Below are 17,243 nucleotides of genomic sequence, written 5' to 3'. Positions count from 1 at the left end.
TGAAAGATATTCATTATTACATTTGTTAGTGGTTGGACTCGTGAGTCAGAAACTACTATTAATAAAGAGTTTGTTTTGTCTACTATCCCTGCGATTAGAAGGGCCTTATCTAAAAATATTTCATTTGTATATGAGAAAAGAAGAAAGTTTATTTTCTAAGAATAAAATAAATATTTTCAATGTGAAGCTAACATTAAGTTTCGAAGAGGAGCTAAACAGAAGAATTTGTTACCATTTACATCAGTTTTCAGACAGTTCACTATATTCTGAAATGGGAAGAAATCAAACTGGGAAACATTTTACTAAAGAGACTTCGACAGAAAGTGCAACATGTAAATATTGCAAGGTTAAAATAAAATAAAGAACAAATGTAACACAAACGTGTTATGGAAACATTTAAAAGCACAACAACCTACTATATCAGCGAATCCTAAAAAAAAGTTTTAACGAATTTTAGATATTCAATTTTATCATCACAATTTCAGATGCAGGTTTGGATACGAATCAAGATCTGAGATTCGAATTTCGGATCCAGATCCGAGATCCGGATCTGGATCTCACTGGATCCGGGATATCCGGATCCGAAAATTTTTGGCCATCCCTACTGTATACCTAGCGGTGACATTTTCTCTACCAGTCGCAAACCTTCAATACCATTCTGCGAAATGCTGACGATACCGTAGATCTGTACCAGCTGCCAGTGAATTTCAGCGGCGGTTCCATGTTCCGCCCACAGAAATCGAATAACTGAGCGGATTTCTTCGCGAGACTAGTTTTCCAAATGAGTAGCAATTTGTGTTTACCTACAACTAGCGCCGCAGGTGGCGGGTGGATGAAATTCTGCAGAGTTGCCAACTCCATGTATTAAAGTTACCACACACTTCTCATTCCTCTACAACAGACACAACTCCAGAAATATCCTCCTGGTAACCTTAGTTTCTGATCCTTCCTCGTAAAAAGATAATTTGTTCCAAAAATATTTTTCTCCACAAATTACATTAATTTTGAGTTTATCAGTTGCTTTTTCTTGTACATCACATGGACGGGCTAAAGTTATAGAGGTGTAAGTCACCTTTTCGAAAAGAAAACTTCGACACAGAAACTAGATCTAGTTAAGTCGACCTGCTAACAGAAAACAGAAGTAAGAGCTTCGTTCAATTGCAAACAGATGGTACTGAAAGTTTTAGTGCTATAAGAAGCAGTTATTTTATTGCCGATTTTGTGACAATATCTTTTGCGTTAATTTCTTGAAAACAAAGAAAAATGTGTTTTACAGCACTGTAACTTTAATTTGTCCATATAATATTTATCCATAAATATGATGCTCGAAATGAAAGATAGTTAAAAGTAAAAGAAATCTACGAGACATTTGAGAGTCTTATATAAATCCTGTTGCTTGTAGATATAAATTTACAATAGTTGAATGGTTTGTCTACATTTGTTAATTTCTACAATTATGGAAGTTAGAGAATAAATATTTAGAGAGCTTCGAAAAATGTATTAGAAGAAGATGGAGAAGATAAAATGGATGTAGAAAGTAACAAACAAAGGTGTTTTGAAACCAGTAAGGGGAGAAGAAAAGAGGACACTCTTAACTAGCATTCTTCGTAGGAAAATCAACTGGATTTGACACATTTTGCGAAGAAGTCTTCTCCATACCGCCATAAGGGAAAAGATGGAAGGAAAGCGAGGTATAGGAAGAAGAACACAATTGATCGATGATTTTAAAAAGCAGAAGACATGGTTCCCACAGATTTTTGTAGACTGTTTTCCCCGACTTTCCCTAATTTTTCCTGACAAAGATTTACCCATTTCTCTGACAAAAGTTTGTTTAATTCTTCCACTTTCTCGTAACCCTCTAGTTTAGTTAGATGCCTAACTAAAAGTAGGCCACTAACTTTCTAAAAAGTGGGTCGGCCTACGAAACATACATGACCCTATATATATATATATATATATATATATATATATATAGGGTCATGCATGAGTCATGTATATTTGGTCATGCATGAGTCATGTATATATATACATCTTAGTTAGTCTATGCGATACGGGGAATTACACGTGAATATACATACGATATTAAGGCTATCAGCTATTGAGAAGTTTCACCATCCAACTCAAAAGACTCATTAGATCCTGATAAAATTTATATTGAACCTGCAATAAAAAATACTTTAAAAATAGAAGTCAAAATCGGTACATCTGTGTTGTAGTTATGCTTAAGCAGGCACACAATGTAGTCAGCTAAGTACGATAGTAACCCTATCAACCGTTGAGAAGTTTCACTTTCTAGCTCCAATGGCAATCAGATTCTGATGAAATTTATATGAAACCACAGCAAGAACATATTTTTTCAAACGAAAAAGTTAATCGACAAAATTGGTACACCTATGTCGAAATTATGCGTGATCATACACGCAATTATGGTATACACATTATCAGTTATTGAAAGTTACACGATCTAGCTCCGAAGACTATTGTTAGAGTTTCATGAAATTTATGTGCAACCACGGGAAACAATACTCTTAAAAATAAAATAAAATAAAATGAAAAATAAAATTAAAAATTAAAATCGCCTGTGTTGAAGACTTACAGTTGAATATACGCTCAAAGTATATGTAAACGGTAAACGAGTCGAACTGATTATTATTATTATTATTATTATTTTTTTTTTTTTTTTTTTTTTAAGTTGCTTACAAAGAGGTATGTATCTCAGCTCAGAAGGTCAGAGATGCCACACTTCAAGATGCTGGAGCTCAATTTATTTCAGAGTTAAGAACCTAATTATAAATCATGACCTAGCACACCTTCATATGACTTAATGCATCTGTAACCTATTATTCTATATTGTTATATTGATTGATCTCTAAATCCCAAATAACATTATTTCAAAGTTGTTTTCATTATCGAGAATAACTACTTTGTTTCCTTGACATAAAAGAACTTTTCAATAATTTCCTTAATTTTAACGAAATTTTCAATGATTTCCCTGATTCTCCCTGACAGCAAGAAAATTCCGTGACTTTCCATGATTTTCCAGGTCTGTGGAAACCTTGGAAGAAAATATTGGAAGTTAAAGGAAAAACTGAAGATCGAGAAACGTGAAAGAAACATTTTCAGATCTTAACGTAAGGAGGGATAGGATCTCCTGTTAGTTTCAAGACCCGCCAACAGTACTACTACTACTACTACTACTACTACTATTAATAATAATAATAATAATAATAATAATAATAATAATAATAATAATAATAATAATAATAATAATAATAATAATAATAATATAAGGAATGGAAATATGGGATGTACTTTCAAATGAAATACTGCTATGTGTCTAGTGAGTCACTGCATATGTTTTGTAGCGTCCTTACATGCTAGTAATTAGTGAGAAAAACTACCACGCAAAGTAATTCGTTTCGATACTGGAAAGAACGTATTGAAATTCTGTAGAGAATAAAAATTAACAGTAGATATATTCTTGTTAATGCTTTTTAAAATATTCTTTAACGTTTAAAGTGTCTTTCTAAAATAGGACAGTTATTTGTATGTAAATAGCTATCTGGAGTGTTTAATGTTTGATCCCATATTATGCAGTTTTACATATTCAACTTAAAACAACTTAAGGGCCACGGTGGCTCAGTGGTAGAGCATTGAACTCCGATGCATGTGGTCCTTGGTTTCATCCCAGCTTGCGCTAACTGAGCTTGTGGCGGAGAAACACCGTGTGCGTGGGTTTTCTTGAGTTCCCCCAATTTCCTCCCACTTCCTTTGTTCCACCATTTCATTCATTTCTCATCATCACCGTCTCATTTAGCCTAGCCGGCGTAATCGTGGGACGTCAAAATTAACAATTTCATTTAACTTCTTTTCAAAACGACTTAAATTGTGTTCTCACGCTAACTTAGCTAGTGTCAACTTATCCTGTTTGTTTCTTGAACAATTTATTCACAGCCAACTAAAAAAGTAGCAACTCTAACAACACCATCATACGACTGACGTCACATATAAATAACAAAATTACACAGTCATGTGGATAATTATCTTGCCACAATCAGTTCACAATCTTTCCGTTTGCATAAATATATCAAACAGATATTCGACGAGAACTGAAGCAGAGAATTGAAATGTTTATTTTAAATATTTGTTAATTCGTTCATTTAAATTAGAAATAGAAAGAGAAAGGAAATCTTATTTTAGAATTTGAAATTTTAGCCTAATTAGAGATAAGCCAACAAAGATTGACGATTGGTAAATATCATACTGATAATTATTTTACCTTTGAAAGACAAACGTAAATTCAAGTGTATATATATAAACTTACCAGCTACATATAAGCGATTCAGCAGGCCTTGGTTCTTTTCTATTATAAATGCCAATGCCGTAATACCAACCGCTAAGAAGTACACTATACTGAAATTAAAAGAAAATCAAAGGAACCATAAATCAAATAAACCTTTACTTTCTAAGACTATAGAAATAATTATGACCCTTTCTGTATATTATTTTTTAAACTATTTTTTATTAACATTCATCCAGTAGTAAATATAGTTTTAGTTGCTACACTACAGTTCATACTATCAATAAATCAAAATGAAACTTTCAAATTTGTAATAAATAATTTCTGGCATATTCAAATAATAAACCCGCAATGAAAATAATGCAAAAGCTTAACACGGTTTCACATTACGACCGCCTTTTCATGACATCCTCTTACCAGTGACGGCCATAAATAATTTCCGGTTTGTAATAATATTTTAGAATATTATTACTTATCGTTTATATTGTATATATGTGTAAGCCTTACACACACATATACGGTGCAACTCCACAACAACAATAACAAAGGATCCAGAACAAAACCAATACCTTTCCAATTACCGAGCAAATATTCTCTCTATTGTTGATTTACCAGCAAACACGATACAGTTATTACGAAATTACGACCAGAAACTGGTTGTCAGTTGAGAATAACTTGATAATGTACGTCACGAAAATTGAACCGGGCATTGGTGAACTATTGTGCTGCCAAAATGTCTTGAGCCGTGGCAAAAATGCGAACTAAAGCTCACACCCTCACACACCCACCCGTTGAGCAAATAAGGGTTCAGATGTTGCTAAGCGAGAGAAAGCGAGTGGAATTCCTTAAGCCGATAGCAGCGCTTGCAACGGAAGACTAGGGATCAAGTCAATGTGGTATATCTTTAGTGAAATCCTACCAGGCTTAGGTTTCATACTTGCCTTCATTTTGAATTGTACTTCAATCTACAGTTTTTGTTATATTTATATTTTTCATATATATCACTTTTCAGTAATTTCCCTGACACTAAAGAACTTTTCAATAATTTGCCTGATTTTTCGTCACGGAACATAAGGGAAATTATTGAAAAATTCTTTAGTGTCAGGGAAACTATTAAAAAGTGAAATACATGAAAAATACAAATATAAACATTGGGCATATGCAATGTGATCTTTTTCTTTACCAGTTTCATTTGTTTTTCATTCGAATATTGTTTCAAACAACTCTTTAATTATTAAAATTTTGTTTAACATTCTTGGCTCAATTTGAAAATAGTATGGAAATAAAAATATGATTATTAAAAGAAATTCAAAATAATCTTTTAAAAATATATATATTTTCCGATACTACTGTAGATCCGAATCACGTTCATTTCTTTTTCACTTCTCTTCGTGTCTCCCAGGGCCGGATTGAGGGAGGGGCTTAGAGAGGCTGTAGTCTGCGGGCCTCCACTCTGATCAAAATTTCAGCTGGCTGTCTAAAAAGAATCATACAAGATACAATCATCATCATAAGATAAAATATACCAAAAATATGAAACATAGTCCCTTAACTTTGCTACTGTACTTTCACAGAAATATATTAGGCGAAGTCAGCAGGGCCCAGATATTTTTTCTAGCCCCGGGCCTTCAGATGGGCTAATCCGGCCCTGGTGTCACCCCTAAGCTGTCTTGACAATCAGGTTAAGAATCCTGACTTAAGATATATTCCATTAAAGTAATGTATTTGTTAAAAATTACTCCACATTTCTTTTATAAGGTTTGAACTTGTATCTATCAGTGGCATTACTACAGATTTCCAATTCCAAACGTTTTCTTCTTTATTTCGTTACGGTCATATTTAATAATTCAATGTTATTAGATTACGAATATAGAAAACCATATTTTATTTAAGGTTTTCATAAACAAATCGATTTTTTACGCCTGTTTAGGATGTAACATTTTGATTACAAAATGTCCAATAGCTTTACACTGATAGAAGAGTATTAACTGACTTGAGCATGGGATCATTATTATTCAATTATTGTGAACATGCTACTCCTTATTTTATAATTTTAAATTCCTTAATTCCCATCTTCTATAGCTTCTCCATCTTTTTCTTACTATATTGGCTTAGTAGTCCCTCGTAACTATCCTATGTAAATGGCCTAAAACTTAAGTTCGAGTAGAATCCTTAAGCATATACATACAACGAATTCTTAAACTAGTTCATTTTATTCGTTCCAGCTTTTTTGCCACTCTATAATAAATAAATATACGAATATATGCTCCTCTTATAACAAAATATGTATCGAACACAAAGAAATTGACATATGTAATATGAACTATATGTTTAAGAAAACTATTGTAAATGTATTATGTAATGCACCAACACTATAATTGGGCTTATGCCTGTTGTGTTGATGACAAATAAATAAATAAATAAATAAATAAATAAATTGAGTTATTGTAGTTAAAATCAAACAAAACTTACCTAATCATAACACCAGGTGCTACGAAGTCAGTGTATGATAAAGTAACATTTTGAACAGCGTTTACGAACTTGAAAAAAAGTAACAATGGTTAATATAATATAATAACATAGTAGTGATTGATATAATAATTATTAATATATATTATCAACATTTTCTGTAAATGACTAACGCTCAATTGCGAAGTTTATTGACATGATTAAACTTACTAAAGTTAGTGTAGTCATTGATAAAATAAATATAAGCCTGGTATTGTATAATCCTGGTCCGAATGAAATGTTAACTTTGACTTCTGTGGGAAATTCCCCTCAGGGAAACAGTATACGAATAGACTAAGATCACGCGTCTAACGTCACAAACTTATTACACTTCCAGCAAACTGGTTGGAGTCCCAGACAGTCAGCGGCATTATTGAACAGGGTTGTGTGAAAGTTCATCATGAAGAATACACAATTTTGAGTAATTTTTCTGTATAAGTTCAAACTGAAACATTCTGCACAACACGTCACAAAAAATATAAAAATACATTTGGGCCAGGAATGGTTATTGAACGCGTTATTCGTTGTTCATTTGTGAATTTCATTCTGAGGACAGAGTATTGGAAAATGAGCGTCTGTGGGTATCGATCAACATGATGTTCGGATGAACTCCTGAACAACACCGTGGAAATAGACCCTCGGAAAAGTATTCGTGCCATTGCAGATGAGCTAGACATACACCATACCAGACGTTCGGTGGGTCCGTGTAACCAGTAAGGAGAAAAAGCTGGACTTCTGAGTGCCATATGAGTTAACATCGGCCAACAAGAATAGCAGTCCGGAAGTGTGCAGTTCTTTGAGTGTATGGAATAACATGAAATATTTCCTCATTAGATTGTGACTTCTGACAAAATATGGACAAGATATGAACAAAAAGCAAAACTATAAAATTAATGAAAGTAATCATTCATAAGCCCATTTATAATAAAAAGCACCCAGTCATAACAAATGTTTCTGTTTATTTGTACATAAGTCAATTTTCTTGTTCTTCTGAGCAGCAAACTTGTTTATAATTCTTTTTTAAGTCTAGATTATTCTTTATCATTTTTTATTGGCATCACAGACTATGCACTGAGACAAATCTGAGTTATGGCATTTTTAATGATTCTATACTAGTTAATATAATAAAGCGTTTTTCAGTGTCTGAAGTGGAGATCAGAATAGTTACTATGATTTTCAAGAGCTTTGTATTCGCCAGTAGATTCATAAAGCCCCAATATATTTCTACGGATTTACCATGCACATCACGACAATGCATTAATGGCATCTGTATTGAACTGCCATATATGTTGCTTTTAAATTCCCTGTGCAATATGTTAACAATTTACATGTAACATGATATGCAGTAAGTTATGAAAGCTGCAGAAATGCTTTAATTACAGACGCTTTGTCCATATGGCCTTGCATTGCTGTGTTAAGATATTTCATGATTGTTTATTTTGTATTTACGTCCATTGTCAGCAGTTAGACAGCATGAGACCTACAATTTCAAAGTGAGTTCTAAACTAATGAAGTGTGTTCGATACTCGAATCAAACCCGGGACCTCGTGCATCAAAGTGACACACTAGGAACTAGACTATCGAGAAGAGCAAGATATTTAATGAAGTCAACCAAACCACGGAAATCACTAGAGTTATCTAAATCTTCACACTCATAATGGGAAGATAGAGCAAGTTCAAATGCGTCCAGAATTTGATGCAATCAATCGAAAAACGAATGTAACTTTATTACAATCGGGTTGTGATAAGATACTTGGAGTACTCACGCTATTTATATTTAACGTAGTGTTAATGTGTTTATTTCAGTTCTCATAGCGAATGTATTCTTTTACTTTTTCAATCAAATGCGTTTGCACTTGTTCAGATCCACTGTAAATAATCTCAAAATAACAGATAAGGGAAACAAAAGAATTAGTTTTATAATCTGTCAGCATTAAGTGCCTTCGTAAAATCAGCTTTAAGATTTAGATGATATGTACTCCTTTCAAGATAACAGTGAACTTCGGCTAATGAGGTTCTAACTTCTTTCTAATCTTTCACATTCCGTCAATACTATAAATGATATACAGTACTTTGCAATTGCTCAACAGAATTAATGATTACAGCTTCTGTAAGATTCACTAGTATTGAGAGAATATTTTAGTAAAAGCTAACACTACGAATCTATGTAAAAAAATATAATAAATACTAATAAATACATATTTATAAATCAACCAATATACCAGTATACAACAGTTTTTCACATTTGCCACTTTGAAACGCATTGAGAGAATCATGTTTCAATGCATCAAACATAATCTTTGAGCTGAAGTAGGTTACATCACAAAACGCTTATTTTCAAAAATGTTACATATGAACTTACGTTACTCTAAATGACAATATGCGCCCTGTTTTGCATGTGTTAACTCGGCTGTTGAAATAGGAAAATCAGTTCTGACATTTCGTTCAGGTTCACCTAAGATTTTACCTTTGTAACAATGTTATACAAAGTACAATACTACTTTCATAGCTGTTCATTTTTCTTACAAATATTCATTTTTTTCTTTTTTGCACAAGGAAACCATACCCAAAAGAAAAATCTTTTTCTATTCATATTATTTAAAAAAAATATATACTTGAAAATAAATTGAAATGCCATCTGATCCTGCGTTAACTTAAGAATCTCGGAGGAAGAGGTTTTCAAGTAAGGTGGTGCAAACACTTACCTCTAAACCTCCGCCTTTTCTCCCCCTTCCCCTCCCCTTCGGTACAACCTAGAAAAGCAATCACTTGGTTTGTCTTGTTAGTTTCTTTTTATTATAATAAATTGAGACAATAAGAAATTCAGATAATTGATTGAGAAAATGAGTTGCAGTAATTATATACTATTATATTATTCTATATTTGATTTGACTTGAGTTTAGCGTCCCGTTCAGCAGTGAGGCTATGTGAGACGTGGACCTGCAGCTTAATGTAGAATACGAATCTCATGAGCTCCCGCCGGGAATCGAACCCGTGTCTTCCGCGCTAAAAAACTATTATATTTTTGGTTGCAAACAAAGTCTATTTTTTGATTCTGTTTAAAGCGTCACATTTTGGGAAATCAGTCAACAACAGTTGTCAACACTACACGTTCAAATCCTCTTTCGAACGTCGGAAGACCACAGTTCCCTAGACTCGCTGTCCTTCTAGACTACACACAGAATAGGCCGTCATGTTCGTAGCTATGTTGTAAACGTAGTATGATGGAAAGTATTAAATCAAAGACGTGAAGCAAGCGGAGAGTGTACGTAACTACGATTTAAAGAAAAGTTCTGGTATATGTTTACGTAATATTTACGTAATGTTTACCTAATATATTAGAGAAAAAAATAATAACAGGAGGAAAAGAAACAATATGATAATATAACCCTAAGTATTATTATATTTCTTAAGGAACAATAAACAACGCATAATATTTGGTGGTTCACGTAATTTTATGAACTGTACAAGGCGACACCACTGTCTACAATATGCTAATTTCTTTCGTTACGAACTATATGAAGCTAATGTCTATGTAATATAAATTTTGTGTTGCCTTGAAATATGTTTCCGAAGTAAATTGTCCTATGTACATATCACAAAGTAATATTTGACAAATACACAATAAATGTACCAAACATTAGTTTTAATTTTTTCCTTTTACTCTTTAAATTTGTCGACTAAAAAGTTATGTTTTGAAGTAACAAAACTGCTTGTTCCTTTATGAAAGTTATTCATGATTACATCCAGTTGTGATTCTGTACAACGTAAAATATTTACTGAATAACTATAAAACGTAAAATTTTCACTAAATTGTAAATTCTGTCACTAATTGTTGTATAGACGAACTTTACATAAATTTTATAAATAAAGGCAGATATTATTTATACTAAAGTATCGCTTCAGTATTACAGATTATTAAGACAGTCTGGGTCAAAAATGTATTATTTGATATCAGGGGCGTCATATCAGACTTTGCTTGAGGGGGGCAAGAGTACCACCAACATAAGACTTACATTTTGTACTAGTTAGTAGACAATCAATTATAGTAGACAATCAATTAAAGTATATGTATTCCTCAAGCTCTTCGGGGGGAGGGGGGATTGCACACTCCTGCCCCCCTCTAAATGACGCCCCTGTTTGACATACAGAATGAAGTAATATTTAAAGCTCTTAAATGATACATCGGCATCTCTGAACTTAGCTAAATTGTTAACATATTAAATAAGAAAAATAAATAAATAAATAAATAAATAAAACGTAGAAAGAAATGAATAAGCTAACCTGGATAGGCACAGAATCTGTCAGAAATGTTTCATCAATTCCTATACTCTTTGCAAATTCCTTTAGAAAGTCATTGTAGGATTCCATTACAATCCATTTTACGTAATACTCAGTTTGTTTATCTGCAAAGAAAGTTATCACTATAGAAATAATAATGTACAGTTAACTAGCCGTCAGACTACTAACGGGGAGGAGTGGGGGGTACTTTGTGCCCACTTCAGTATATTTTTTTGTAATTAACCTTCTAATTGTTTCTTTAAAAAAAGAAAGTTATTGCTCATCATGTTTAGCTAAAGCATATAGTCTACCTTTCGGTTTTTCAAATTGAACGTTAGTGTGTCTTATAAAATTTGCTATTTTAAGTTGGTGGACACAAAGTACCCTCCGTTGATAGGAGATGTGACTGACATTTAAAAGTGTCACTTCTAGATGGCAGTATAATAAATAATAGTATCCCACTTTTTTCTGAATTTGGCGGTTTTGCTATTTTAAGTTGATGGGCACCAAGTACCCCCTCCCCGTTGGTAGGAAATTTGATTGACATTTAGAAGTGTCACTACTAGATGGCAGCATAATCAATAGTTGTTAGTTTTATCTTGTGTCGTGCTCACTTCAGTCCTTGTAGATTTTTGTGAGAGTTACTAATTTGTTTCTTCTGCGACAAATACATGCTTTTGTTTCCTTTGCTACAAAATGACCCCTCAGATAGTCCGCGTTCAAAAAATACCTAGTACGAGGGTTAAGAAACAAAATCATGTATTTATACTACCAGAAAACTATTAATATATGTATACTAGATAGTATATACATGCTTTATATATAGTCCAATATTTAATATACTGCTAGTACACAATGCATCATGTTTATTAAGTGTATTAATGATATTAAGAAACATAAAACGAAAGTATTTGATTTACTTATGAGAAAGACATTATGCAACTAGTAAGTATGCACACTAGTATGGAAAACAATAGCTTAATTCTTTCATTTGTAGGTGTAACAACTTATAAATTCTGCGTTTTACGTTTACGTAAAAAAAAAAAAAAAAAAAAAATGGACGAGAAATAAATAATAACACTGTTTTAAGGTTAATAATTCCTTCTTAGCATTGAGCTATTTAGATATCGATCTACAGAAAACGTTGGACTAAAACTACACCTATTCCAATGGGGAAACCGACCTTGGAACTTCCACACCGGAGGCGAGAACTCTGATCGTTTGGTTACCGATGGTATTTACTACTACTACTACTACTACTACTACTACTACTACTACTACTACTACTACTACTACTACTACTACTACTACTACTACTACTGCTGCTGCTGCTGCTACTACTACTACTACTACTACTACTACTACTACTACTACTACTACTACTACTACTGCTGCTGCTGCTGCTGCTGCTGCTACTACTACTACTACTACTACTACTACTACTACTACTACTACTACTACTACTGCTGCTGCTGCTGCTGCTGCTACTACTACTACTACTACTACTAATAATAATAATAATATGTAAATCCAAAATTAAAATCCTGAAGCCGACCCTGGTATTTACATGGCAACACTGTGAAAAAAGACCACACATAAGTTGAAAATCATTACATCCCTCCGTACTTTTAGTGCAAATTGGAAATTGTGTCTTGAGTAATGATCAGACTGCAACCATTTCTTTCAGTTTGCGGTTCGTTTGTATGTAGAAAAATTTAAACAAAATCTTGATCAAGGTTAGGCAATCAAATTTTGGGTTAAACTTAGTGAAAATTCAACACAAATTTACGTAAAATTTCAAACACACAAACAAGAAGCACTGAATGTATGCTACATCGAAAATATTATCTTTCAAAGAATATAAAATATTCTCAACTGGCCGGAAAATGTGGAAGACGAACAGTGTTCTGAAAGACATTGGAAGGGGAAAACAGAAGAAAATATTCTAAGAAATTAGAACTCTGGGCAGTTCATATTCACTTTTAACATTTGAAATGGTCAGTTGTAAATTGAAATGCGAACTAATTTATAGCTCAAGAAATTTTGACCAAAGAGTTGGGTATGTGAAAGTGAATGCGATTTTTTTTTTTCTTTTTAAAATCGCACCATAGAGCCAAGGGAACAGAACGAGTATATTCTAAGATTCTCCTGAACAATTCAGAACGAAGAATTTGTGATATTTATTTATACAATATGAGTTTTACTACTACAAAGTTTACGGCTTTGATTCCCGGCGGGAGCTCATGTGGTTCATACATCTTATTAAGCTGTAAGTCCACGTTTTATATAGGCTCGGTACTAAACGGGGTGCAAAACTTCATTTCAGTCAACCAACAAAGTACTGATAAATGCTAAGTTTATGTATTTATTCAGTGGCACCGTAGTGAATCTACAGTTTTTTTTTTGTTTTTTTAAAGAAATTATATAGACTCGTACTTTGTTAAATCTTTTTCGCAGATTTTGTTAGATTTCACGTTTTGTGTGTCATTTATGTTATTATCATTCATTCATTTATTTCGTCTTTTTAGTCATACATATTGCACGATTACGTGCGTATGAATAAGACTCGTCAAAGGTACAAATATATAAAATACGTAGTAATGACAAATACATACGTATTGAATTAAACTACTATGCTACATCTACGATATAAAAAGCAGTACATAACAATATATATATTTCCAAAACTATCAATAGACAATTGAATTAAACTACTATGCTACCCAAAACTATCAATAGACAAATTCACTTACATATCTAAAAATTCGTTTACAGAATAAAAGCAGTGCTGCAACAGATAAGTTTTCATTAACCTCTTGAACTCTCCTTTTTGTTCTGTCCTTCGAATATTCTGAGGAAGTTTATTGTACAATATAGTACCCATAAACCTTGGATTCCTTGTATCAATAGTACTCCTTGCATATTTGGGTCCCCAAGCAGTGATCGCCTAGTAGCTCGTACTGGACTAATAGCTCGCGAGGACATTTTCGGTAGATCGCGTTAACGTTCCATTTGGCGTCCTTCACTGAGGTAACGCTAACGACAGGGGGCGCTGATGACAGCAACTGCTTGTTTATCCTACGCAACTGCAATTGTCAGCCTCATCTCATAGTTTATTGTATACGCGTGAGGGTGTGCTAGTTATGTTTTTCGTGTGTATATTAGACATTTGCTAAATGTTATGTTTTTCGTGTGTATATTAGACATTTGCTAAACGTTATGTTTTTCGTGTGTATATTAGACATTTGCTAAACGTTATGTTTTTCGTGTGTATATTAGACATTTGCTAAACGTTATGTTTTTCGTGTGTATATTAGACATTTGCTAAATGTTATGTTTTTCATGTGTATATTAGACATTTGCTAACTTGGATAGTTTCATTTTATATTTACTAGAAATGTAAGTTAATAGGCAAAAAACAAATGTGATTTCTTTTTAAAAAAAAGTTGATAGTTTTTCTGATTGGTAGGCCACAGTAGATAGCTCAGAAGCTTCATAACTTTAGCGACCACTGTGGTAAAGTATAGTATTATCTTTTGGAATTCGTAAATTCACTTTTTTTTTTTTTTTTTGTATTGTCGTGGTCCATGTCATATTACTTTTCAATTTTGGTTTGAGATTGTTTCAAGCGGAGGCCGATAAGTACGGTTATGTATACCCTTGGCAGAAACGGAAATGAAAGCTCACTGGGAGTGTTTGGCACAATGATCTGCATTCGACCATTTTTACATAACAAAAATCGTTAAAATATTTAGGTGACATTAAAATAGTTATTAGAAATATATAATATGAAAATGAATTATATACTGCCGAGATTTATAATACAAAATATTAAATATATAATGTATGATATAAGCTTATTAAGAAGATATAAAAAGCAATAGGAAAAAGTTAGTAATACATTAGGTGTATGTAATCTCAATAGGACAGTGTACTTAATTCATAGATTATTGTAATACCTTAAATTTCGTAATCTATTCTTATTTGGTACTCTAATGAATATTACAGTTTTAGCTATTGAAATTACTAACAAAGATTTGAAATTTAGAAGCGGAGAGGCATCGATGCAAATCTGTCTTCAACATTGGGGGAGCGGGGGATGTAAGACCGTTTTCATAATTTGTTTTAAGCGATGTTCAAAATATTTATGAAATTGAAAAACAGTATTGTGGAGGATCAGGGGAGCAGAATTGTCTTCAACATTGGGAGGCGGGCAGATTTGAGGCTTATTCGGAGGAAAGGGAAGGAGAGACATGAGACTCACAACGGTTGATGAATCTGATTTCAGAGGTGAACCTATTATATATTACACAGGAAGGAATATCAATTTCATCTCTTTCCTTTGTGGCAGTCGGACACAAATCATCACATTTCTCCTTTTTTTTTTTTTTTTAAAAAAAAAAAGGGACAATCTCTCCAGTATGTTCCCTCATCCCCCTGGACTTTGCGCCAGTGCGGAGACGTTAGTTATTTCTACTAAGTAAAATTTCTTGCGTTTTATTATTAGGTATTCACCTGTATTATCAACTGCTACTGTGACTTTTATGTTTCCTAGTAAGGCAAGAAAATCCATTGGAAAAGTGCTTGGTTTGGTTATTATATCACGAAAGAAATTGCTAAACCCTTCTGGTATACAAACAGCTCCAGCTGCTTTCGATTGCTCCACTTCTTCCAAGGCCAAAGAAAAATTAATATCTGTTTTCTGAAATGCAATAATAGAAAAAGAACAAACATAAGATAGTAAGTTCCAATGACAAACTTTCACAGTGTAGCCTGCCTGTTTTTCTCGCTTTAGCACCATTAAAATCTGGCCAACGTAAAAAAACATACAATCAAATAATAATAATAATAATAATAATAATAATAATAATAATAATAATAATAATAATAATAATAATAATAATAATAATAATAATAATAATAATAAGCAATAACCTTACTTAAGAAGATTATAAAGACTCTATAAAAGTGATAAATAATTTTCATTATAGAAATAATATAATAATATGCGCGATAACATGATGGTTTGAATTTTCTCAAATCCACTTTTATTACTACAAGAATTAAATATATATATATATTTGGAAACAATACGATAAAACCAACATTTTATGGTTAAGTAAGTGTTCAAATTCAGTTTTTTTTTTTTTTTTTTGAATGATAGCTCCATGAGAACTGCAAAGAATCAGTTGATATCTGGGACTCCTTCATTAGCAAACACCAATCTGTTCTTTGGCCTTCCGATGGCAAACATAAAAAAAAGTGCATGACTTCCTGTATTTTTAGAAAAGTTGTTTTGACTTCCTATTTGCAAGTCACCTTTATATGTATTTTGATCTTTTGAGGAACAGTAGATATTTTGAGAATGCTCTTCTTCATGTTTAAGAGGCACGTAGGCAGGGGGTAGGGAGGCACGATGGCTCATCTAGAGCGCTCACATCTTGTGCGAAGGTTCCTAGTTCGATCACATCACGTGTAAGATTGTGGTGGACAATATCGTGTCCATTTTTTCAAGGTTCTCCTGTTTCGTCCCTATACTCATTCCATCAATTTCTTTTATTATCGTTCCCTTCCATTAATCTTCCGCCTAACTTAGCTTAGAAACCATATTCGTGGGTCATATTTTATTTTATTTCCGTTTTCCTTCATGGTTCAAAGCAAGAGAGAGAAGGCGCTAATCAAACACATAGTCTCATACAAGAAATTTACAATAAGTTATTTCAAATGATCAAATTCCAAAGGTAAATTTGATACTGGAATAATAGAAATAAAGGTGATAGAATATGACAAAGTTCCACAGTAGACAGGAAGCCAACATAACACCGTAATTAATAAAAAAAATATTTCAGAAAGCTTTCACGATTTACAAAAATAGGATCAAGTTAGACAGATGGTCAGCTTAACAGATTTTCGCAGTATAACAATTCAATGCATACAAAAATAATACGCGTTGCACATATATATTTAGAGAAATACTATCCATGATAGGGTTAAAATATATCAGGATTTATGCGGACATATCCGCATTCTGAGAGTAAAAATTTCTGTTCACATACATGTTTTGAAATGCCCTGATTTGTCCACATTTTTAAAGCCCAAGTGTATTGTCAATTCAATTTAAGACATCTCACATGTAAAGATACGTTTGGCTACT

The 17,243-nt window shown here is 32.8% G+C and overlaps 1 protein-coding gene across 3 annotated transcripts in view; it reads right to left on the bottom strand.

The window, feature by feature from the left end:
• Positions 1-17,243, bottom strand: part of LOC145667071 (ABC transporter G family member 20-like) — a 112,175-nt gene that overhangs the window by 25,166 nt on the left and 69,766 nt on the right. For all 3 annotated transcript variants that reach the window (XM_081734775.1, XM_081734773.1, XM_081734776.1), the window contains 4 exons: positions 15,605-15,791; positions 11,093-11,214; positions 6,773-6,840; positions 4,325-4,413 (listed from right to left, as the gene is read on the bottom strand). In XM_081734775.1, the coding sequence (XP_081590901.1) occupies positions 4,325-4,413; positions 6,773-6,840; positions 11,093-11,214; positions 15,605-15,791 (466 nt within the window). The remainder of the gene's footprint in view (positions 1-4,324; positions 4,414-6,772; positions 6,841-11,092; positions 11,215-15,604; positions 15,792-17,243) is intronic.

The sequence above is a fragment of the Thermobia domestica genome, chromosome 12 (genome assembly GCF_964235325.1).
Source record: "Thermobia domestica chromosome 12, izTheDome1.hap1.1, whole genome shotgun sequence".
NCBI classification, from domain to species: domain Eukaryota; kingdom Metazoa; phylum Arthropoda; class Insecta; order Zygentoma; family Lepismatidae; genus Thermobia; species Thermobia domestica.
Note: the sequence above shows the minus strand (reverse complement) of the source record. Positions and strands in the feature narration are given on the sequence as shown.